The sequence below is a fragment of the Chaetodon auriga genome, chromosome 13, assembly GCF_051107435.1.
Source record: "Chaetodon auriga isolate fChaAug3 chromosome 13, fChaAug3.hap1, whole genome shotgun sequence".
NCBI classification, from domain to species: domain Eukaryota; kingdom Metazoa; phylum Chordata; class Actinopteri; order Chaetodontiformes; family Chaetodontidae; genus Chaetodon; species Chaetodon auriga.
The window spans coordinates 13,399,711-13,424,368 of NC_135086.1; the positions used below are offsets into that span (position 1 = coordinate 13,399,711).

The 24,658-nt window shown below is 41.9% G+C and overlaps 2 protein-coding genes across 5 annotated transcripts; one reads left to right on the forward strand and one right to left on the reverse strand.

Moving 5' to 3' along the window:
• The first annotated feature begins 2,591 nt into the window (after positions 1–2,591).
• Positions 2,592–21,160, forward strand: itga6a (integrin, alpha 6a). 4 transcript variants are annotated; one of them, XM_076747351.1, is made up of 26 exons: positions 2,592–2,863; positions 11,067–11,191; positions 11,283–11,362; positions 11,468–11,729; positions 11,892–12,023; positions 12,535–12,748; positions 12,994–13,187; positions 13,275–13,369; positions 13,719–13,846; positions 13,929–14,018; positions 14,102–14,163; positions 14,247–14,416; positions 14,816–14,959; positions 15,062–15,177; positions 15,731–15,893; positions 16,662–16,748; positions 16,839–16,918; positions 17,028–17,105; positions 17,195–17,297; positions 17,387–17,566; positions 17,683–17,772; positions 17,855–17,962; positions 18,056–18,154; positions 18,480–18,605; positions 19,123–19,250; positions 20,338–21,160. In XM_076747351.1, the coding sequence occupies exons 1-25, from the start codon at positions 2,673–2,675 to the stop codon at positions 19,228–19,230; spliced, it is 3,225 nt and encodes a 1,074-aa protein (XP_076603466.1). In that variant the 5' UTR covers positions 2,592–2,672; the 3' UTR covers positions 19,231–19,250; positions 20,338–21,160. The 4 variants fall into 4 exon arrangements, with proteins under 4 accessions (XP_076603466.1, XP_076603467.1, XP_076603463.1 ...); XM_076747352.1 differs by having other exon boundaries at positions 2,642–2,863; positions 17,686–17,772; XM_076747348.1 differs by lacking the exon at positions 19,123–19,250 and having other exon boundaries at positions 2,642–2,863; positions 20,338–20,636.
• A 517-nt stretch (positions 21,161–21,677) lies between these two features.
• Positions 21,678–24,141, reverse strand: nup62l (nucleoporin 62 like). Its single transcript, XM_076747353.1, has 2 exons — positions 22,236–24,141; positions 21,678–22,122 (listed from the first exon to the last, which is right to left on the reverse strand). The coding sequence occupies exons 1-2, from the start codon at positions 23,850–23,852 to the stop codon at positions 21,964–21,966; spliced, it is 1,776 nt and encodes a 591-aa protein (XP_076603468.1). The 5' UTR covers positions 23,853–24,141; the 3' UTR covers positions 21,678–21,963.
• Positions 24,142–24,658: the final 517 nt, after the last annotated feature.

Here is a 24,658-nt window from a genome sequence, read left to right on the forward strand (position 1 = left end):
AAGTGCAGCTAATCTGTGAAGAAAGGCCTCGTCACCTGCAGGGGTCCACCTGTTCGCCCTGCACCGTCTCTCCGGTTTCTCTGTTCCCACTGACCCGAGACAATACCAGGCCGGGCAGCTTCACCTCCTCTCACAGCTCATGTTACACAACCACCCAGGGCAAAAGTGGACATGAAAGTGCTGCCTGTGTGGTTGGGTGAAACCAGGTGAAGGCAGCTACACACCTTAGCGCTCACAGGGACACACAGATCATACTAAGCAAGCAATTGATTTATCAAACCTAACTGCATAAAAGATATGATCATTTGTGTCATCAGCATCACTCTGATCTGACAGAAATCAGCTGATGTGAATTACCAGTTTTGAAACATGCACTGATGTTCTTACATTTGTTTTTTCTCAGTGCTGTGTCTCATCTGAACCTATAAAACTAAATGCACTGCAAATTAGAATTTGTCCACACAGAAGCTTTTAATTCCTTTTGATTTGCTCATCAAGATTAACTTGAACACACAAGAATAATGATGCAATCAGTGTTAATCAGTGGCTAATTAATGTTTAATGATAACGAGGGATATAATTTTATCAGGTCATAATATTTTTATTGTTATCAAACAATTTTTATTTATTTTTTTTTATTTTATTTTATTTATTTAATAAAATAGCCTCCAAGACTGGAAAATAAATAAAATAAATAAATAAATAAAATCAAACAATGGTTAATTCTACTGTATTAGCATGAAGTATTACACATACCTGATCCTGAATGTATAGTACTGTATAGGAGCTGGTCGTAATTCGGGCTTAAAAAGTATTTGAATCAAAATATTCTCAACTGTCAAAAGTAAAAGTACTCGTTCTTTAAATTACATATTAAGATGAATGTGGATGCAGGAGTGATGTGTTCAGATCTGATGCATCTGCTGCCAAACCCACAGCAGCAGAGATGCCATTCACCACATGTCTTACACTAGAACCTCCCAACTCATTTGCTACAATTAGGAATGTGGTTAAGAGAGTCATACCCCCTTCCACCCCCCCACCCAACCATATCCTGCCAACTCACTCACTCACTCACACACACACACACACACACACACACACACACACACACACACACACACGTAGAGGGCCCTCTAACCTCAACAATGCCCACATTGTGTTGTGTTCTGCTGTGTGATTGTGGCCCAGTCTGGTTCAAACTTCACACCACCATCAAACACCAGCAGATACGCTGGGAGAGTAGTGAGTCGGCGATACAATGAAGCTGTTTCATGTTTCCTGCAGGTCTAGATGATAACAAAGCTGCGGGCTCACATCACTGCTGCTGCTGGTGGGTGGAAACCTCAAACCTCTTCAGTACCAGCTTTCAGGGACTATGAAAAAGATTCATGAGGAGAGTTTCTGAAGCTGTTAGTGAAAGAATTTGTTAAATGTGAATGATCATACTATTTTCTAAAAGTCACCTAAACTACAAAGATGAGGCTCTGTCAGTCAGTATGGGGACGTCCTGAGGTGACTGAAGATCTCTGACATGTTTCATGAACACAGAACCACCAAATCTTTTCTGTCTTGTGATTAGTTATTTATGCCATAGCAGGTGTTGCTGATGAGAGTGTGCATTAATATTTAATTCAGTTTTTCTTGGATGGATGATCAACCCCCAAACAAAAATATACAGTCCATGTTCACGTAGGTTTTCTAATTTGTAAATAAAGTTAGGATTTTTCTAATGAATTCTGATAGTGAGTGAAACCTCCAGCCCTTCCAAAGAGAGCGACCTGCAGCAGTCTCCATGTCTGGCAGAATTTGGGAGGTTTATTTGTCCAGCTGACTCTAACACTTGCTGTTTATCCGCTTCCACCCAACTAAAATAGCAAAACAACCTTTGCTGCTTCATTTGTCTTCTTGTATGTTACCTGTAAAACTGACAGACACTAGACGTATGACCTTTTTAGGTATGTAAATATAAAACCATATTAAGCTATTACATGTCTGATTTGACATCTGTCTTTTTGTTTATTGCAGGAGCGCGACATCAGGATTTCAAGAAGGTTTGAACAAAAAAAGAAAAAAAAAAAAAATCAAGGTTGTATTGTGTTTTTTCTTTTCATTGTTTAAGTTTGATTCAGTTGAGTTCTGCTTTTTCTAAATGGCATGCCGCAGCAGAAAAAGCACAGGTGTAAGTTATGACATCAATGATGGCTGCATTCCTTTTAGCTGCGTCAGTTTCAGGGTCCTGGTGTCGTTCATGCTATTACTGTCATGAAACAAACAAAACATAAGATAAGCAAAGATAATCAGTTCATGGCTGACCTGGTGCAAGTGCATTTATCTATTTATTTAATCTTTTAAATGCTTATAAGTGTGTTTACAGCTGTTCAATAACTGCTCTGAAAATGTGAAGACAAACTTTTTAATTATGTAGTCTACATGCAAATATACCTCAAATTTATCTATGGTCAAATTTAGGCGACTGATAGTCCCTTTCCTCTACCCTGCGGCCCCGCTTACTGACCAGTGGGGGCGCCGCGGAGCAGGAGCGCGCAGGCCGGCGTGCAGACAGACAGCTGCAGCCTTCAGTCACACTGCACCGGGCCGAGCGGAGAGGAGCAGCGGGGTCAGCGGCGCTTAACTTTGGACTATACCGGACACATCTGGACCGCGCCGCGATGCTGCTGCTGCAGGGAGGCCCCTCGGCTGCTTCTGCTGCACTTTTCTTTTACTCTTATTTTCTGGAGACTTCTCTGGTGCTCGCCTTCAACCTTGACACCGCTCATGTCATCAGGAAAGACGGGGACCCGGGGAGTCTGTTCGGCTTCTCTCTAGCCATGCACCGGCAGCTCAACCCGGATAAAAGAATGTGAGTGAAGTCTTTAACTGTTCATCTCTTCTCTCATCTGTGCGGCTGCTGTTTAAAGGTGGAGCTCCGTGATGAGAGCACCTGACGGGGCAGGTTCACTTCATTTACTGACAGAAGTAAATCTTAACTCTTAAAGATCTTTAACCTAATCTCTTTCTGTCTAAAGTTAAAAAATAATTTATCCTGAGAGGGAAACATCTCGTTCATATAAAGATCCTGCCTTTGCAGCATTAATGAACTGGTTTTCATGCGTTGGTTGTGATGTCAGGCAGCCTTCAAAAGTTACTTAAAAGTAATTCTAACAGTAACCAACTACCAAAGCCCATAGATTTCATGACATTATGCGTGTTTTTGTTCTAATTGTCAGTAGAGGTTGACTGTCCCCCTGTGGTGCATTGAATACAAAATGGGAAGGAGCTTAAGGACAACAAGTGGATAAACAAAGGTTATAACTGTGATGCAAATGTGCCTCTAAGGTCAAACTGGGGGAGCACTGAGAGGAGAGCTGCAGTGTTCCAACTGTTAGTTGATCAACTTTTCTCATCTTTAGAAGATTGTAAATTGAACATTGATGAGACTAAACAAGCCATTTGAATCTTTGGCGTATTTTTTTCTGACATGTGACTAATGATAGATGATAAATTCATCGATAGTGAACTTAAAAGTTAGTTTCAACCCTTAATAGATGGTTGATGCTTACACTTTTTTATATACAAAACTTTTCTCAAAGGTGATTTCTCATGTTAACATCAGTAATCTTATCTCAGAAGTTCCTCGACAGTAAGGACTGAGCAGGTGTTTTCCACTCAGCAGTTTTACATGTAAAGATTGATTCATGAACAATACTGAGAAGTGAGTAATTATAAAATACTGTTGATGCTACCACAGGACAGGAAAATCATTTCCTCTGATCAGCCCTGAGGGGGGTGAAAAAACATCAGTGCAGTGAGCCGGGTCATCCTGCCACACAAAGTGTAACTGGGGTAAAGTGAGGAGAGGGGGTGGCGTGTCAAAGCCTGCGACCAGGCTGAGGCTGCATGCAACAGCTACTGTGCTAAACTCTGGTTAGCAGACTCTGCAGCAGCATGTTGAACAAGGATGATAAGAAGCCCTGATAACAGGACTTGGAGAGATTTCCCAAAGATCACACAGATTAGTCTTAACTTGTGTGGAATTTTATCTAACCATTGTTTTGACTTGTGCACAGGCTGGCATGATGCATTGAATGAACTGGTCATGCAAAAATGGAAGCTGTCTTTTAAAATACCAGATTCTCTTGTGCACAAAGAAACCTGCGTCCTAAGAAGATTTTGTTTGTCAGAGCTGACAAGTGTAAAGGGGGAGAAAGTCATGACACTGAATCTAGTATTTGTTGGGCAAACAGAGGCTCAAAATGTGACACTGGACTGATAATTTGTGTTTCAGCTTACAAGCTGATCTGTGAGGAAGCTGCTGTAGTTTAAACAAACATGCGACACAGAATTCTGCTAACGCCTGCAAAAGCTGCTTTTTTACAGCAGAAACAGAACCATCGTGTCATTTTTCTTCATTTTTGTGATTTGCTTAAGTTAGATTCAATTTTAGTGATTGAAAGCACCAGTGACCAGACTGAAAGAAGTTCATCAGCAATCATCATCTGATAATCAATCAATGGTTTTTCAAGGAAAATGAAGAAAAAAAAGAAAGAAAGCTCTTTACTAATCACACGCAGTGAGGCTGAACCTCTGCATTTGACCCATCCTGTAAACACATAATGGGCCTTGAGCACACACACACACACACACACACGCATGCACGCACGCACGCACGCACGCACACACACACACACACACACTTGGAGCAGGAGCAGGAGCAGTAGGCAGCAGCAGCACTGTGCAGGTGAGCGTTTGGCATTTATGTTCCTTTCTCAAGGGCGCTTCAGTGTTGAAGTTGAGGCACTGTTCATTCACACATATTTTCTTCCTACCAGTCCAGGGGATCGAACCAGTGACTTTTTGGTCACAGTGCCTAAACATTGTTGGTTCTGATGTCTCTAATGTGAAGATTTACTGCGTTTTTTGTCATATATGATAGAAAACTGAACAACTATAAGCTAAAAACAACAGATCACCTGGATTAAGATGCTTGAATTAGAAAAGGTTTTGGCATTTTTGCTCAAAAACTTAAACGATAAGTTGATTAATCAAATAGTTTTTGTTTTCTTACTAGTAAGCAATCAACACATTGTTTCAGCTCCATTGACACTGAATTGCTTAATTAACAAAATATAGAGTCTGTGTTAGTGTATCGAAACGATTGTAACTGAAGAGAGTCTGGACTAACCAACGGCTCCCCGGCTGTGATCTGAGCTCTAAATCCTCATGTGACCCTGAGGTAATCAGCCATGAGTCAAGAGAAAGTTCAGTAGAGCACACAGAAGTAGGTAATGAACAGCCCTGCCTAGCGTGAAGCTGCGAGGCACACTGACCGCTCCAAACTCACTGAAACCACACATCAGCAATGTGTCACACACTCTGCATCTGTCTCTTTTGTTCTTATTGGAACACATGTTTGATGACGATCAGCAGCAGCTGTGCAGCTCTACCAGCTATCACTGCAGGCATTAATGTGATCATAGAAATCATATGTGAAGAGAGCAACGCTGGTCTTCACAGGGTCCTCTCGAAACACTGAATATTTTGGCGAGCAGCATGTGTGGCTAGATTGAATCCAACTGGCCTTTCATCTCCTCTGTGTTTCAGAGCTAAAACCCAAATCTTCCCCAATAGTGTTTATGGTGTTATTACGGCTTCCTTCTCATATTGGTTACTGATGTGTGGAAGAAACAAGGAGATCCATGTTTCACCATCAGACTGAAACATTATGTGGTATCTTGCAAAGAGGCAATGGGATGCCTCCTCCATGAATAATGTGTCGGGTTAATGACGTGGATATAACATCCTATGAATGAAACCAGAGAAAATGGCCATCTGACTGGACATGCATGGCCATCTGTGCATGTGTAACCTGATAGATTAAACGCGTCAGTGAATCATCATTCGAGACATTCCAGTCAAACTTAACACTGAATAAAAAAAGGGGTTGTGCAATTTAGAAATGGGTTAATGAACAGAGTTAAAACAAGTCAACTGGAAAACCTTCTTAAGTCTTTGTCTTAAAAACTTTACTCTTTACTTAAAGTTGATCTGTGTTTGTAACGAATATTCATGATTTCTTCCATGATGTGTCCCCAGCCAATCACAGGTCAGCACCAATCAAAGTATATGTGTGTGTGTGTGTAAACTGAAACAGTTAGAACAGCTGCAGCAGTTCTTGTGGCTTTGAGTGCACAGCTGTGGGATCACTGGACCACATCTGTTAACAAAGAGCAGTGAGATCACTGTGTAAACCCACACCAGTCACTGTGCGTTCCCATTTACACTGCACTGAAAGACATGCTGCGTGATGGGATGTGGTTTCACACTGTAGCCTGGCTCATACTGGATTTTGGAGGCCTGCACGATATTGATAATAACGAGATGGCTAATGTGGCTAGCCTGTATTTTAGGCTCTATAGCTTTAGCTGAATCCCGCTCTTGTCAGAACAGTTTGATGTTTTGAGTGTAATGTCTCTGACTTTAATCTACAGTACATTCTAGGAGTATACATTAGCATCTTAACCAAACATTGCATTCATTTCTGCTGCACAGAAGAAGATAAAATATGTGATTTTAGCCTTTTTCCCAACTGAAAAACTGGTTAAGGTGTCTGCCAGGCTGGCGTGTTGCATGTAAATGTCAATGTTATCCCTCAGCTACTTGCTAAATTCCACAACTGTCACTTTCCTGAGTCACTCTGCTGTCAACTTGGACGTGTTTTCAGAAAGTACAGCTAACACTTTAAATCTGAGTACCCGTTAAAAGCATAGATGCACAAGCTTTGAGGGGACAAATACTTGGACAGGTCTTTCATTCATACCCTGTTATTGATTAATCTGCTGATTATTTTCTCAGTCGATTGATGATTGTCTTTATAAGATGTCAGAAAATAGTGACAAATGTCCATTGAAATTTCCCACAGCTCAAGATGAGCTATTTTGATAGCTTGCTTTATTTGACAAACAGTCCAAAACCTAAGATATTCTGTTTAATGTCAGATATGACTAAAATCCCAATGCTTGAGAAACAGAACAGTTTAAGAAACAGAATGTTTAAAATTTCTGCTTGAAAAATGACTAAAACTAATGAAAAAATTCTGATGATCAATTACTCAGTGCAGCTGTAAATCTAAACCAATCCCATTTAATGTATTGGTTCAAGTCTGTGGTCATTTCTGAGGCTGTAGATTTGCAGTGATGTGATGGAAAATGCTTGTCATATAAAATAACAGTGTTGTCCACTTGTCTCTAGTGTTCTGCAGTTGCTGCGATGCCTCTGATGAGACAGAAAATAGATTCTTTGTATTCTGCTTGACATCAAGTATCACCCAGTGACACATGTGAGGCTAAACTACCGCAGCTCAGAAGCTAAAATGTCAAACTGAAGCTAACTTTGTGAAGGCTCATGTTTTTGCATTTGCATTTCATTGGACTTTGTTTGGAAAGAGGGTTCGCAGTTTGGTCTTCAGTCTCACATCAGACCTCCTCAGGAGAGCCCTTGTTTAGCAAATGAAGAGCCACAGGTCTGAGCCACAGATGAATAGGTGGGCTACAGAAGGAACTGTAAGGGAGGAGAAAAGGGTGGAGACGATTTCCTCTTTGTCCTTTGAGAGAAGTCCTACACACAGTGAGCATGCTGGTCAGTTCACACATGATAGTGTAGCCTACCATCCTGACTTGCACTATTTGCATTGTCCTGCGTCCGTCCAAATCACATTAAAGGAGGTTTCATATGAAGATAAGGATCATCAAATGTAATCTGGCAAGTTTAGACCAAATTAACGTGCCATTATTCAATCTTATGAAGCCTGATTAGGCATTTTTTCATAGGTCGACTAATCAGTCATTAGTGGCCAATAATCTGATGCCATTTTCACTGAGATATGGAGAGAGTAGAAGTTTTCAGAGATGGCAGAACTGTTTTAAATCTTTTGGCACAAGACAAAATCAAGCCTTAATTCACATAAGAGCTGATGTCAAACCTCAAGTTTTTACTTAATAGTTCATAGTTTAGCAGTTGTTTTTTTAAACAGCCATAACACCAAGTCTCTTCAATTCATATGCCTCATGACAATATTCATGTTGTGTAGCGATAACAAGTCAGCTGATAACATTAAAAATTCGTCCAGAGAGAGCCGGTTTAGCTTACTCATGGAACTAACGTTAGCTTCATTAGCACACTGAAAGTTCGTTAGACTTCCAGTTCTCTGAATGCTGAGTCATTGAGTTGTGTTGTTAACAATTCATTTTTTTCTGGCTTCATTTCAGTCAATTTCTTCCATTTTTGTTGTTTTAAAACTGCTGTTTTATGAACAACAACAACTGTAGCGGTAAATATGTCTCCATTATCACTGTATATTGCATTTGTGCCATGTAAGAACAGAAAGTTTGATAGACGTAGCAGCAGTAAGTATAAACGGGATTAGCTAATAGATAAACAGAAGGTAACAAACCGCAAAACTTTGAGCTAAGTTGTGGAACTAACTTGTGAAAAACAGACATGTGCTCTTATAGCAAGAGTAGTTTTTGTTTGTTTGTTTCTGTATTTTTTTTTTTAGTGTGACCTCAATACAGAATGAACTCAGGCAGGAAATATGACTCAACTGAAATAAGTTCTGGTTTTCTTTTTCCACCTCACTGGTCTTGCAAAATGCCGTAGCTTGCACTTTGACAATGTGTAAAAGGTTACAGATGCTGTCACCAAGTTGATACCGTGTTTCAGAGGGACCGAGAACAATGTTTAATTTCAAAGGTACAGCAAGCTACAAATCTGTTGGTACAGGCTTCAATTATGTCCCAGTTGTTATCAATTATGTTCATTTGACGCAAGACCAAAAGACGCGATAATACATATGCATTAAAATCGTGTCAACAGTCTCGAAAGCGCAACTATGCCTGCTATAACCAAATTAAATCATCCTTTACTCAGACATGATGCTCGGTGTCCATGCTTTCCACTGTAACTGCTCTCAAGAGCATCTCCATCTTGTCCGTGCCAATGGTGTACTGATACGATTAACAAAAAATTATTATAATTGTTAAGTTTCTTTTTTTGACCTGCAGATTGAATCAGGTCCTAAGTCACTGCTTACGTCAAATTGCAGGTACTTTACTAGAAATTCACAAATATTGTGACTTGAGTTCACATAAAATCGGATGAGAGATTCCTTTGAGTTTTGTCTGAGTCTAGTACTGTGTGAAAGAAAGGTTGATGAACCCTTTTCATCAGATAAGTGTTGCTCATAATGTCATCTCAGTGGCTGCCGCCACCCTTGAAACACATCCTCCCTTCATGCTCGTTGAGGCTGTGTGAGGATGTGGCTTTAGAGGAGAAGCTCTGGGCAGTGAACTATCATTGGACAGAACACTGAACACTCTCCAAATTGTCTGCTTCACTGCTCCTTTGCCCTCTGCAGAATGTCAGTAGTCAGTAGTCAGTGGACAGTAGTCTATTGTCCGTACCGTATTGTTTCTTATCACAAAATACAACAGCTCTTTGAGAGACTGATTGAACACAAGCAGCTTTTCACAAGCAGAGCTGCTAAAATCATCCCTCCTGTGAAATCTGCAGTATGTGCATTACCCAAAGACATGTCGAGAAACAGCTTTCTGTCTGTTATGTTGATAATTTATCACTAATTCACTATTAATAAGTGATAATATCAGAGGGGTCAGAGCCTTTAAGGCCCTGAGCCTCCCAATCGAATAAGTGTGTCTGAGTCAGTATCATCTTTAAATCTTTTCTTTAAAACATACTTTTACTTAATTCCATCTTCTAATTGATTTAATCTTTTTATTTTTAGGTTTTATATTACTGCCATTGGTTTGACTTATTGTATTCTGGACCAGTCAATGTCTTTTGTAACAGTTATCCATTCAATTTAATTAGATTTTATAATTGTTGCTTTTATCCTGTGAAGCACTTTGTGACTTAGGTTTTTGTCAGCCATCATCAACTCCCTTTGTCAGCTTTATACAAACAGGAAATGACACAATGTGAGCAACGTCTGACGTCCATCAAACTTGTCATTGAAGTTAAACTTACAAAGAGAAAGCAAGATGTCTTTCTTTAGATTTACTACTTATTTTTATTCTCCAGGATCTTTCTGAGCCCTTTTCCCCATCACCACCCCAATTTCTTTTCATTTCTTTCCAGCTGTGAGCAGCCCTCCTGTTTCTTTTTTTGCATTGCATTGTGGGAGAATAGCCATCCATCAACAGCACACTCAGAAGTCGACCGTTTAGTTTGCATTCTGGCTGTTTGGGTAGACCTCATGCTGTCACTTTTCCAGTCTGAACACACTAGTATGGATTTCTTCTGTTATCCAACCATTGTCATCATCTTTAATTGTATTTTTGAAAAATTCCAGTCTGGTTTCAGGACTTTTACAGTATTGAATCTGACCTCCTTCTGGTTTTTCGGCCTTAACTTTGGCCTTAAACTGGTTTTCTTCATGTTTATACAACAGATCCTTCACTGTCTCACGTAGGAACATTTTGAGACACAGTAACTCCTCTTCAACCTTGATCCAGAGTCATTAACTTCTCACCTACTTATATCACTTCTATTTAGTCATTTTGCTTTTATAGTGACAGTGTAGCTACAGACAGGAGACATGGGAAGAGAGAGAGGGGTGTAACAGCAATCCCCAGCCAGAAGTGAACCAGGTCTACGGCGGTCATATGGTTATTAGGCCGTAGTTGATCCTGACCGTTGCACAGCAGAGCTACATGTGATTTTATAGGAGAAAAAAGTCATCTGACACAAATGTTAGCTTTGTTTGTTTTGTCACGTTGACAATCAGATGCAGAAATGAAAGTGGAACCAATTCCTTTTTGCCAACAGCAACCACAATATCAGCATTTTAAGACGGCAGCCAGAAGCACCATTTTTCAGCAGAGACTTGTATTCTTGCTGTTGCTATGCCATCACTGCCACCGCTGGTCTTCTCACACACATGTACTAAATTCAACAAGCTGCTGTCCTGGAGCTTTGAAATGTAGACAATGATGAACTGAAGGTGTAGATGTAGATCAAGGTGATGACAGTTTTGTGTTTTTCTTCAGGCTGTTGATCGGCGCACCCAGAGCCAGAGCTTTGGGGAAACAGACGGCCAGCATCACAGGAGGCATTTATAAATGTGAAGTCACCCAGTCCAATGAATGTGAGCGTGTTGTATTTGATAATGAAGGTGAGTCCATCCATCTATCCATCCAGACAGTTTCCAAAGGTCAAGAATAGATATCAGTGCTCATATCTTTGTTCTGTGTTGCTGTTGAAAGAGAACATACTCACCGAGAACAAGGAGAATCAGTGGATGGGGGTGACAGTTCAGAGCCAGGGACCAGGGGGAAAGATTGTGGTGAGTCAAACTGAGTGTCAACGTTCCCGTTAAAGTCCAGCCCTGGTGTGGTCTTACCTGTCATGACGGCGTGAACTTAAACCGAGCCGTGTCTTGTGCTTTCAGACTTGTGCTCACCGCTATCAGAGGCGCTTGTTTGTGAACACCCCTCAGGAGTCCCGGGACATCACCGGGCGCTGCTATGTCCTGAGTCAGGACCTGACCATCGACCCGTCTTCTGACGAGGACGGAGGTAACTGGAAATTCTGTGAGGGCAGAGCCAGAGGCCACGAGATGTTTGGATCCTGCCAACAGGGTTTGTCGGCCACCTTCACCAAAGACTACCATTACGTGGTGTTTGGGGCACCAGGAGCTTACAACTGGAAAGGTAATTAAACCTACACGCTGCTTTACAGTATTGACGGTGACAATCAAGTTTTGTTCATTTTGTTAAAACAAATAACGTGATTTAGTTTTCTAAGTATAAAATGAACATTTCTTGTTTACACCTGTTGACATCTCCTGCATTGTTCTCCCTCCTCTTCTTCAGGCATTGTACGAGTGGAGCAAAAGAACAACACTTTGCTAGAGATGGGGGTGTATGATGACGGCCCGTATGAGGTTGGAGATGAGCATCTCTTGAACCCTGAGCTTGTGCCTCTACCTGCTAACAGCTACCTCGGTGAGTGTCTACCCACAAAGTGCATCTGGTTATTTTTGTCTGGCACTTATATCCTGTTGGTACGACGCTGTGCTGTACTTCCTCATCACTTCCTCTGTAGGTCTTTGCGTTGCTTACAAATGTGTAGTGTTATACTGTTTGGTTAATCTCATTTTTCTTTGATTAGTGTTCATTGTTGTGTGAAAATCTTTTTTTTTTTTTTTTGGTTCCATTTAATTTGAGATTTTAAAGACACATGATCAAAGATCATGATAGACTTTTTACAAAAGACTTTATGGTGTAAATGATAACATAATCAATTACTGTAACTGAGCCTTCATTAAAGTTATTAGTTCCACCTGTGTTGTTCCTGCTATAACAAGTCAAAATGCTTGTTGTGAAAAATGTCTTTAAGTCCAATTCTTTTGGGAATGATGAAGAGACAAGAATGGAGCGACTTGGTGGCCTGGAGGTTAAGAGGCTGGTGTTTAACCACAGATATTTATGTCTTGCAACGTCTCTGACACATTAGGATTCTCCCTCGATTCGGGACACAAAATCAGCAGGAGTCTTGGCCTGACAGTGGTGGCTGGAGCACCCAGAGCCAATCACAGTGGAGCTGTGGTCCTGTTGAAGAAAGAGAGTGATGCCTCTGGCAGACTTTTGGTGGAGCACATCCTGTACGGACCAGGACTTGCATCTTCCTTTGGATACGACGTGGCTGTGGTTGACCTGAATGGTGACGGGTAGGAAACATTTATTTATTCTGCTTTGTTTTTCAGTCACAAAATGAAAAGTAAACACAGACATGAAGACGTAAAGTTTTAAGATTTTGGGCAAGGACCTGACTTCCCTTAAGACCACTTAATTGTAATGGTTTATTTATTACCTGATTCTAATTTAAATGTTTTCCTTTCAGCGGACTTTTCTTTATTTATGAGGCCATGTTCGGTGTGGTAATTATAAATATTGCCTCTCTCCTTTTCCCTAGATGGCAGGACATAGTTGTAGGAGCCCCTCAGTTCTACATGAAGGACAGAGATGTTGGTGGAGCTGTGTATGTCTACATCAACCAGGTAGGAAAGTGGGAAAGAATCACTCCTGTCAGTCTAAACGGAACCAAAGACTCCATGTTTGGACTGGCAGTGGAAAACATAGGAGACATCAATCAGGACTCATATGAAGGTAATTTAGCTCTTGTTTTGTAACTTATTTATGTTGCTTTATGCTAGTAATGTTGCTGTCAAGTAAACCGATTCCTTTCTCATGCAGATATCGCGGTTGGAGCTCCTTATGATGATGGCGGTGCAGGAAAAGTCTACATTTATCATGGCTCTGCACAAGGAGTGAAAACCAGCCCGGCACAGGTTGGTTTTTGTGGAGCTTTGTCTCAAGCAACTGGAGCAACTCTAATTATTGATTATACATCTATTCTGTGTCATGAAAAGGCCAAAATATGCATTTTTTTAACAGAACTGCTTGAAAATTGAAAGTGACATGGGTGGGAAGTTAATGATAAACAGTAAGAAATAACTGCGTGTGCAGAGGTGTGCACTCATCTGTGCGGCTGATCTGCTGTTAACAAGTCTTATCGTAACTCATTTTGGCTCCTGATACTAAAGAAGTAAATTTGCAATGATATTTTATAAATTTGCAGAATGAACTTTTGCTTTTAAAGTTTTAATTCTTTCTCAAATATTTCCTCCTTCATTACAGATCCTATCAGGAAAGGAGCACAACGTGGGACTATTTGGATATTCTCTGGCAGGGAACATGGACTTGGACGGTAACTCTTACCCAGACGTGGCTGTAGGCTCTCTGTCGGACACAGCTCTAATCTATAGGTAAGTGTTCCCTGACACATTATAAGTCCATTTAAACCCAGCTGATTTATATCACAACTTCATGTAACTACCTTTCTCTCAGGGCACGGCCAGTCATTAGCATCAGGAGAGATGTCAAAATATCTCCACAGGAAATTGACCTTACAATCAAAACTTGTGGTAACAGCATTTGGTAGGTGGTCTAATATTCTTATATTTTAACACACCTCATAAAACTCTGCTAGAAGCCTTAAAAAATCACTTTTCTGTCCTTAGCTTCACTGTGGACGCATGCTTCACCTACAAAGCAAACCCTGCATCGTACAACCCAAAGCTGAGTAAGTGACATGCAAAAAACCCTTATTTTATAAATCCAAGGTCTGTTCAGTTGAACTTACCTGTGCTTCCCTCTGTACTGCAGCTGTTAGCTATTCTGTCGAGGCGGATGGAGATCGCAGGAAACAGGGGCTGCCCTCCAGAGTGATGTTCATGAACAAATCCCGCTCTGAAGCAGACTACCAGTTTAATGGCACCTTGGACCTCCGCGGCCAAAAACAGGAAACATGCATTAAGATAATAGCCAGACTGAAGGTAAAACATATCTGCCGCATAGTTAAATCACATCTGCAGGACACAGAGCAACATTCAGGAACAGTTTGTCATCAGTTAGTCTGCGCGTAATTATATATTTCTTCCTCAACATTTTTGCGTGGCAATCCTAAGATAATAGTAATGAGTGCTTGAATCAGGCAGCACTGAGGAGATCCAGCGCGGACCAAAGCCAGCTTTGATAGAGACAGCAGTTAGAAATGCTTATGGGTATTTCAGAGAATGTCTACAACAAAGGATCACTTTACTTTTTTTGGAAAGTGTAGTAACTTTAATAACATAGGCAAAATATAATGTTAGCATTTTTTCAGTCTAACACTGATAATATCTATTAGCAATTACTGTGCTCCATACAACTGTGACTGTTTCTGATTTGCACAGGACAATATTAAGGACAAGATGCGCAGCATTCCCATCGAGGTGTCTGCAGAAATTGGGGGTACTAAACGACAGAAGACAAGGAACGGCCTCCCTCAACTCATGCCCATATTAGACTCCTCTCAACCGAGCAAAGATGTCATTGAGGTAAACACTCAGACTACAATTTGCATTTATTATGAAGTTAATGGCAACATGTTCACAGTGGAGCAAAGTTTGTATGTGGCTCTGTTGTTGTTTGTTGCGCAGGTCAACTTTGTAAAAGAGGGATGTGGAAGTGATCATATTTGCCGAAGTAACCTGAAGATGGAGTACAAGTTATACTACAAGCAAAACAACCTAGACGTGTACTCCCCATTACCCATGTGAGTTATTTTAACTCCTCCACGTTAAAGTGTGTTCTTAAAGACATCTTAACAAGGTAAAATCAATCAATTAAATCTGCTTTATAGTACATTTTTATTGTCAACATTCAATGAAATGGCTTTGCGTAATGATATTCAATGAGAGTCAACACTGGTCCGCTGCAATTAGCTCTTTGTTTTGGTTTTTGGGCCCGCACAGAGACTTCATGGTGGAGTCTCTCTGCTTCAACAACCCACCGATATGAGACCATAACCAGAAAACAAGCTCAGACAGGTCTACAGTGTGATACTTGTCCAGCACACAACAGTGACAAAGAGAGTATACAAACCAGAGATAAAAGACGACTGAATATAATACTTACATTCACCAGAGACGTGACTCTCATGCTGCTTTATCTGCTTGTGTGCTGCCCTGTGTCTGCTGGATGTGCAAGTAGGCAACGATTGGATAAAATATTCATCACAACAGCTTCACAAGTCAATTTTAACATATGAAAGCAACATACTGTAAAGCTCAGCCTGAAGTGAGTTTTTAATGTTTGTGTATCTGCAGCAAGAAAAACATCCCTTTGTTTCATCTGAATTACGAGAGGAGGGACTTGGCTCTGCGGGTGACAGTCAACAACATGGATGGAGATGATGCCTACGAGGCGAAGCTGGTGGGAACTTTCCCCGATGCACTGTCATATTCTGGAGTCCGCTCGCATCAGACAATGGTAAACAAGACTAGAAGTGCACAGCTGCACTAGCGCCCCCATGTGGGTGTAATAGCCTCAGCCTAATAACCACAGCTGAGCTTCGTCAGGCTCTACTGTCTTCTGTCAATTTTACATGTCTATGCGCTTGTGTATGTTAGCATGGAGCTATCATTACCATGCTAACATGCTATGACTTAGCATTGGGTCTGGGTGTTTTTGATACTAGGGCCAATGCGTTACTCAAGTTTCGCTGACAATACCAAAACAATAATTTTTCTGACATTTTTAAGACACGTTTCTTTACAAAACATTCCTTTCACAAAATAAGCAAAATTTACTGAACCATGCCTAAATAAAATAAGGTTTTGATTTAAAGCAGGAACAATGTGAAAATGTAATAAGTGTCGAGGCTTGATGTGACTGTTAGCATATAAGGTTACTGTATGTGTAAGTACGGAGCAGCTTAGCATCAAATCCGCGATACGTGTTAACATGCTATGTTAGCATTAGTAAAGCTGAGACTGATTTGATCTTCAGTTTAGTATCGTGTTCTGAAATAAACTGTTAAATGTGAGAAACTTTTGACCTACAGGTGGCGCAAGATGAAAAGTCTGTGGATCATAAATGTTAGTACAAAATTTCATGGGAAACCATCCAATAGTTGTGGACATAAATCAGATTGACAGCCATTGTCATACGTTTTAAAACTTTAAAACAGGTCAAAACAGCCATATATTCTTATTACTTTCTGACTCATGTTTCTTTCTCAATCATGTCCTCTTCCAGACGGAGAAGCCGATCGTCTGCACTGCCAATCAGAACGGCTCTCAGGCAGAGTGTGAGCTGGGGAATCCTTTCAAGAGAGACTCAGGGGTACGGTTTGTCCTAAATTTCACACGTTCATCCTGACACTTAGCTGTTGTTCTTCAAATGTGACAGATGTTTTGCCATTCTTTGCCCCAGACTGCATTTTACGTCATCCTGAGCACTGCGGGTATGACTGTGGACACCATGGAGATTGACATTGACCTGCAGCTCCAGACGTAAGTGCAGCTGCCTCGTGTTCAGCTATAGGTTATGTCCTGCACATGTACGGGAACATATAGATAAATAAATGTATTGGGCTACATTGATGTCATCTTTTTCTTTCAGGACAAGCGTGCAAGCAAATCTTGTCCCTGTTAAAGTACGGGCTAAAGTAATCATTGAGTTGCCATTGTCGGTCACTGGGTAAGTGTGTCACACTATTGTTTGACTATAGTAAATACACAGTGCCTCCGACAGCATGTTAATTAAATATTTTTGCATGTTTTCAACAGGGAAGCCAGTCCGAATCAGGTTTCTTTTGGGGGTGTTGTGAAAGGTGAGAGTGCCATGAAGACAGAAGAGGAGATTGGAAGTTTGATTAACTACACATTCAGAGTAAGTGTGTTCATCTGACCAGCTTCTTTATGTGATTATTAAATCACTGCTGAAATAACCAAGTCTTAATGTATTGATGTCTCCTTCAGATAAACAACTTGTGGAAGTCTTCTTTGAAGCCTTCTCTCAAAGCCTCGCTGCACATTCAGTGGCCCAAATGGAACAAAGATGGGAAATGGCTTCTGTACCTGGTGAAGATCACTGCTACGGGACCGCAGGACATCCTCTGCTCTCCAGAGTCTGAAATCGGCTCTCTCAAACACATCCAGGTAGTATTTTTAAACCTTTATTTCCTGTAGTTCAGCACTGGCCAGAAGTCGGCCATTATAGCCAACCGGCACTGGTTAATTCCTGTCTGGATTAATGAGAAGAAATGTGCTTTCAGCAGTCGTCTGCATCCAGGACCAAACGGGAAATTGAAGAAAGAAAACCTGTTGGCAAGATGTCTTTACTGTCAGGCAAAAATAAAGTGTTGGTGAGTCTTTGTATGGATGTGCTCACATTCTTTTATAACAGTTTACATTGCTTTGATGTGTAATAGACTCTGTTCTTCCTAGACGTGTGACAAGGACATCAAATGTGTGGTGCTCAAGTGCCCCCTACAGGTTCTGGACGGTACAGCAGTTGAGCTGAGGTCTCGTCTCTGGAACTCAACCTTTATTGAGGTAACACATCGTGTTTTAACTGTTTCCAGGTGTCTCATCTGTGTGATTTGCTATGACCGCCTTACCTGAGCAGCCGTTTTTGTTTTTACACAGGATTATGCCTCGCTTTCGTACTTACATATCGTTGTGAAGGCCTCGCTTGTCCTTCATACTCAAGCTAAAAACATGATCCTGAGAACTCCCGACACTGATGTAAGTAGCATCTAAGTACAAATTTGAGGTACTTGTACTTGACTTGAGTATATCATCATACATATTAGTAAAACACTGACAGGAACTATTTTCCTGCAGAATGAGTACTTGAAGTACATTTTGCTGATAATACTTACATACTTTTACATGAATAAGTTTCTGAGTGTAAGACCAGTAAAAACTTGTCAGGATGTATTTTCACAGTGTGGTACTGCAACTTTTACTTAAATAAAGGATCTGAATACTTCCTCCATCTCTGCTGTTCACAATCTTGATCCTAACTGACCTGATCTCTCGGTTTTCCTGGCTTTGGTGCTTTTTCCAGGTGACAGTCACAGTGTCTCCAGAGAGCACAGTCGCGCAGCACAGCGGAGTTCCCTGGTGGATCATACTGGTTGCTGTTCTGGCAGGAATCTTGATTTTGGCTTTGTTGGTGTTTCTGCTCTGGAAGGTGAGTACAGGGATGTTACATCTTCATGTCACCCATGTTTGGCAATGTAGATGACACAGGATGAAAATAGGAGATATAGATGTACATTAAATATGAAGCGAGTGCTAGCAGCCAGTTAACTTAGCATAGCATAAAGACTGGAAACAGAGGGAGACAGCTAGCATGACTCAGTGTGAAAGTAACAAAGTCAGCCCACCAGCACCTCTTAAAGCTCACTAATGAACACTTCATATCTCCTTTTTATTCATCTGTACAAAGGTTAAAAGACAATTCATTATATAATGGGAGCAGAAGAAACCTGCTATCAAGTCACCATGAAGTATTCAGCTGTGTAAAATATCAAATATATGTGGCGTCAGTGTCAGCGTAAATATTAGAACTGGGTGAAGATAGGCCCTAAAAGGCCATAAAATGTATTTCCTCTGGTGTTTTCCTGGAAGAAATCATAATGGCTACTGACTATTATTATGCTTCGGTTTGTCCCTCTTAACACTTCACCACCCTTGCTCCCCCTCAGTGTGGTTTCTTCAAGAGAGCATCAAAAGACCAATACGATGCTGCATATCACAAGGCAGAGATCCATGTTCAGCCCTCTGACAAAGACAAACTCTCTGCTGAGGCCTGATTTGTACTCTCTGACCAGGGGTAAAAAACAAGCTGTCGGCATGCAGTGTGATTCCTGCAGTGACTAATGAACTGACTTTCCAGCTAAAGCAGCTGACTGAATGCAGAAAAATTCAAGCAGACACACATTGTACTGAGCTGCTGGAGGAGAAGTTTGATGACAAAAAAACTTTTTAGGCTAAATGCAACGTAAAATAAGTTGTAACAGGGCTCTGTGTAAGAGCTGAACTGTATGAAAAATACCTGAAAGGATAGTTAAAGTTTTTGAAGTGGGCTTTTAATACTTAGTGCTTACCTTCAGTTGATTGTGGTGAGCACACCCCAGTTTGCAGAAGCAGCAGTACTGGCACAAAGCTAAGCAATGTGCTGCTGTGGATGGGGGCAGCAGCAACACATATTTTAGCCACCTAAAAAAATCACTATCAGTGCAAGTGTACAATGTATTTAGACTATTTTCACTGCTTTACCTTGCTGTCAGACAGCACTTTCCAACAGGAGACTTAAGTCATTATATCCATCTGTGCGCTCTTCATAGCCACCAGACTCCTTTGACAAAAACAATAATTTTACAGCTCTCATGTTCTACGAGGTAAAATTACCGTTTTTGTCAAAGATGTCTGGTGGCTTTGGAGAGAGTGATAACACGGCTTCAGTTCCTACTCAGAACGGGCTGTCTGGGCAAAGTAAAGCAGTGAAAATATTCTAAATATAGCGTACACTTACACTGATGATTTCTTTATGTGGTTGAAATATGTGTTGCGACTCCACTTCAAAAAAGCCCTAACTATCCATATAAATTATTGAAGTTTCTGGTATTTCTACAATCTGTGTCTCTGAATTTTGCCAAGAAATCAATGCATTTTCTTACCAACAGGCTTCATGTTTTCCTCCCCAAAACCCCCTTTTTTGTTTAATTGCTCTGCGCTCTGCAGGTGCTTTTGCTGGCATCGCTTTTACTGCTTGGCTGTTTGAAATGCCCCATTAAAAACTGCAAAGCATGCTTCACGTTCCTGCACATCTCTCCTCTGTTGTTTAGCCTACGTGAATATTTGCCGACATTTATTAGTCTTTAATAAAATGTTGTGTTTTTTGTAATCTCCCTTCCCAGTGTGGATTCTTCAAGCGCTCCAAACGGGATGACAGCGTCCCTCGTTACCACGCAGTGAGGATAAGAAAGGAAACTCCAGAGTATAAAGATGGAAAAGTCAAACTTGATCCTTTTGACAAGAAGCAGTGGATGACAACTTGGATCGACAATGAAAGTTACTCATGAGCAGTGTCGAATCACAAACACTGATTTTTTTGAAGAATTGTCGGCTGTCTTTTCAAGGAATTAGCTGGGTTCATATCCTCAAAGTTTTACACTGTATAGATGACATGTTTTTTGTAAGTTTTGTATATATTGAAATACTTCTGCACACTGTATATTTATTTTTTGATAAAAATAATTTGATGCAGCCAAAGGTTTTTCAGTCTTGTGTCTGCCCTGGAGCAGAAAGTTTACTGTTTCTATGGAGTCGTACTGTCTCACTAAAAGTCTATGCAAGGAAGGTACAGCCAGCTCAGTGTAATGTGAATGTAAATCAGTACATTTGTGGTGTTTTATGTGTCTAGTTTCACTATTTTCCAACAAAAAAAACTTCTGTCCTCTTTGGGATGACACGTAGGTACATAATCATTTCACAAGTAAAGGTGCACAAATGACCTCGACTGACTCTGAAGGTCAGTGGGGGTCTTTTCTCACATGTGTTCTTAAGCTCTGTTCAGGTAGCATCCACTGTGCTGTAGGTCATCACTGAAATAAGACTTTTTGTTCCATGAGGAATCCAAAGGGACGATGGTGAAAAGCAACTGAAATGTTTTATAGATTGAATTCAAAGTGAATGTCTCACTCAAACTGTCAAATGTAATAAAAAAATACTTTAATGTTGATTGTTACTGTGCAGTTTCATTACTATTAATGCAGCCTATATAAAAGTAGAGCTGCAGCTAATGATCATTCTCCTTCTTTGTCACCTGCCGGACTGTTTTAATTGTTGGGAAACATAATAAGAAATGCTCATCACAGTCTCCTAAAGCCCAACGTGAAGAGCTTGTTTTGTTTGACCAATGGTCTCAACCCAAAGATATTCAGTTTACCATCACAAAAGACAAAAAGCAGCAAATCCTCACGCCTAAGCTGGACATGGATCATCAAAAAAGACTTATTATCAAAAAAAAACGGATTTGCTGCCAATCAACTAAACACTTGTTTTGGCTCAAAATAAGAGCAAAAACTAATTCCATGTGCATGTCTATTAAAAATAACAGCTATCAGTGAAAGACGATCAAAACTTTGATGTAATTAAAGGGTTATGGGGCCACTGAATGTGTGAAGTTCTACCTGTGTGACTAAAATACTGAAATAAAAGTCAGTAAAGCTTATTTGCTAACCAATTGAACAGAGCCTTACTCAAGACATTTATTTAATCATACTATTTAGAACAAGCACAGCATTAGCATGAGAACAGGTTATCATTTTCACTACTCTATATAAAAGCTACTGCATTGAAAATATCACTCTTTATGGAACATTAAATGGATTTGTGATGAATGCTTTGGTTTTGCATCCAAAACATCTCGGCCCTTAAAAAAAAAAAAAGGCGTCCCTCGTTATGACTGTCAGAAAAAAAAAAACACAATCCAAAGTTAGCATTATTTATGTCAATGTGAGCGTCAACATATTTATTCCAGATCAGTCAAACGTGAGGCGGAAGGTTTTCTCCTGCTCCTTGCGTTGGTTGTCACACAGTTTGGACACTTCCTCCACTCTTCTCTGCAGAAGAACTGAGTTCTGATCAATCCACTGAAGTGAATCCATGTGGGTGTTGAGAATTTTACAGATCTGCTGAAGCTGAGGGGAAGAAAGAAAAAAGAGGCAGATGTTTAATTTGATTTGCAACAATAAATGCCAAAGCACTAAAAATATGTCAAGGGATGTTTCATTAAAGTTAGGTGTGATCTTACTGGGTCACTGGTATCTGCTGGGCCACTGGATGTGTTCAGGTGCTCGATGATCTCCTTCAGGTCCTGCGACATCCTCTTCAGCTGTGCGTCCACGTTCTCAGCGAGCTTGTACGTTCTTTCGCGTTCCTCGTCAGCGTTCTGCATGTAGATGGTTCCGCTTTGCTCTTTCACTGACTCCTCGAGTGGGCAGAGCAAGTCCTCCAGCTCCTTCTGCTGGGACAGGATGAAATCCAGCTCCTGGTTTAGCCTCCTCTGGTCAAGCTTCACCTTCTCCATCTCCTTATGCAGAGCTGTGATCTTCTCACCGTTCTCCACCAGCATGCGGTCCCAGGCATTCACCTGAGTAGCCTGCTGTAAGAAATGTCTCTCTTGGTCTTCAAGCTCAAGGCTCCACTTGTTAATGAGACCCTCTAGCTGGGCATAGGTCATCACTGGGGGGGCAGTGGTTGTAGTGATTGTTGTGGCTGCAGCAGTTGCTGTAGTACTTGCAGTGGATACAGGTTTGAGCCCCAGTGTAAAGCCTGTAGCTACACCTGTTGTGGCAGCTGCAGTTGTGACAACAGGGGCAGTGGCAGGGGTGGCTGCTCCCAGAGGTTTCAGCATAAATGATAAACCTCCACCTGCTGCTGTGGTTGATGCAGGGACAGTGCTTGTTGTTGAAGGTGCGCCCAAAGTAAAGCCTGTACCTGTCGCGGTGGCAGTCGCAGGAGCAGCAGCTGTAGGGATAGGTGCAGCAAAGAGAGACGGGCCTGAGGCTGGAGCTACCTGGGTGGCTGCAGGAGGAGCTGGGGTTGATGAGGGTTTAATCCCAAAGGTAAATCCTCCACCCTGACTTGCTGTGGGTGTAGCAGTGGAGGCTGCCTGGAGCTGGAGCTGGGGTTGAGGTTGGGGTTGGGTTTGGGGTTGGGACTGGAGCTGGGGTTGGGGTTGGGGTTGAGGTTGGGACTGGAGCTGGGGTTGGGGTTGGCTGCCCAAGCTGAGGTTGGAGGGAGCACTGGCACCAAAGCTGAAGCCCCCTCCTGGGGCAGGAGCAGTGGTCGCTGCTGTGGTCACCTGCACCTTGGTTGCTCCAAAGCTGAACCCCCCGAACGAGAGGCCACCGGATGCCGTCGTTGCTGCGGCTGTTGATGCCGCTGCAGTTGCTGCGGCTGCTGCTGCTGCCGCTGCCGCTGGGGGTTGGGGTTGTGGCTGGGGCTGAACTTGGGGTGCAGTGCCAAAGGCGAAGCCCCCTCCTGATGGGGCGGCAGCGGTGGTCTGTGCAGACAAACCTGTACCCAAGGTGAACCCTGACCCCGCAGCTGGAGCTACTGTGGAGCCTGAAGCCAGCCCTGTCGCTGTGGTTTGAGGAGCCGTGCTCAGGCCGAATGTGGTGGCGGCGGGGGTCCCAAAAGAGAAGCCTCCGCCGGCTGGGGTGCTCTTCGCTGGGGTGCCAAAGCTGAAGGAGCCGGTAGGGTTGGAGGGGGCCTGAGTGGCAGTGCCGAAGGTGAAGCCCCCTCCAGAAGCGGCAGGTGCGGAGCCTGTCATCCCAAAGCTCGTTCCCGAGACGGCAGCCGTGGTCTTCTGAGCCCCGAAAGCGAAGCCCGTGGAGGCTTGCCCAAAGTTGAATCCGCCACTCATTTTAAATGTAACGTTATCAAAAACAACCCACGTACAAAATGGTCACTTCCTCGCTGCGCCTCGCCGTGGCTTTTGGCGGGTCACAAATACGAGTTGGTTCAACTGAAAGTTTCGCGGAAACAGTTTCTCTCCTACGATGGTTTCCGATACGTTACCGGTTAAAACAGTCAATCATTGGTTTGTTATCGTTACCTTGTTCCTGACGGCGACCACAAACTAAAAACACATCCTTCACCAAAACGTGGCCCGCTTATTTCACTTCTTCAGGCAGGCATCTCTGTAGCTGACTAAAGGAAATGACGACAGTTAGGACCAAAACCATTTGACCTGCGCCATGAGTTCTGTCTGCTGGCGCACAAATCCCGCCTCTGTTATAAGATTGACAGGTCCGACGCCTAACCACCACCCTAAAGAGACACAAACCGAAATTTGATTGGTACAGCTCGCCGCCTAAAAAAAAAAACATGCTTCGGCATCTATGTAGATGACGTTTTATCCGAAGAGGATGGAGTTTGTGAAATGAAGAGCTACGCCATGAGCAGAGTATGAGCTCCTTGGCAACTACTGACTCAGTCAAAAGTTTTTCCTACAAGCGTCCGCAAAACGACGTTGTGTCATACAGTGATCGGATAAAATGACTCGCTATCGATGTGAAATATGATAACACGCTTAAAAACAACCGTATGTAACCGTGGCGGTTAAAAAAAATGCCAGAAACAACGGAATGTAAATGTTAGAAGAAAGTCACGAATTAATTGATTATCTTCATGAATCCTTGCGAAGGGCGCAAAGATTTATTTCACTGT

Bases quoted from the DNA above. Each gene is read 5' to 3' on its own strand.
- itga6a (XM_076747348.1), top strand. From the start codon at position 2,673: ATGCTGCTGCTGCAGGGAGGCCCCTCGGCTGCTTCTGCTGCACTTTTC. The intron at 14,019-14,101 runs GTAGGTGGTCTA...TTCTGTCCTTAG, and splicing joins ACTTGTGGTAACAGCATTTG to CTTCACTGTGGACGCATGCT. The intron at 16,749-16,838 runs GTACGGTTTGTC...TCTTTGCCCCAG, and splicing joins CTTTCAAGAGAGACTCAGGG to ACTGCATTTTACGTCATCCT.
- nup62l (XM_076747353.1), bottom strand. From the start codon at position 23,852: ATGAGTGGCGGATTCAACTTTGGGCAAGCCTCCACGGGCTTCGCTTTC. The intron at 22,123-22,235 runs GTAAGATCACAC...TCTTCCCCTCAG, and splicing joins CAGCAGATACCAGTGACCCA to CTTCAGCAGATCTGTAAAAT.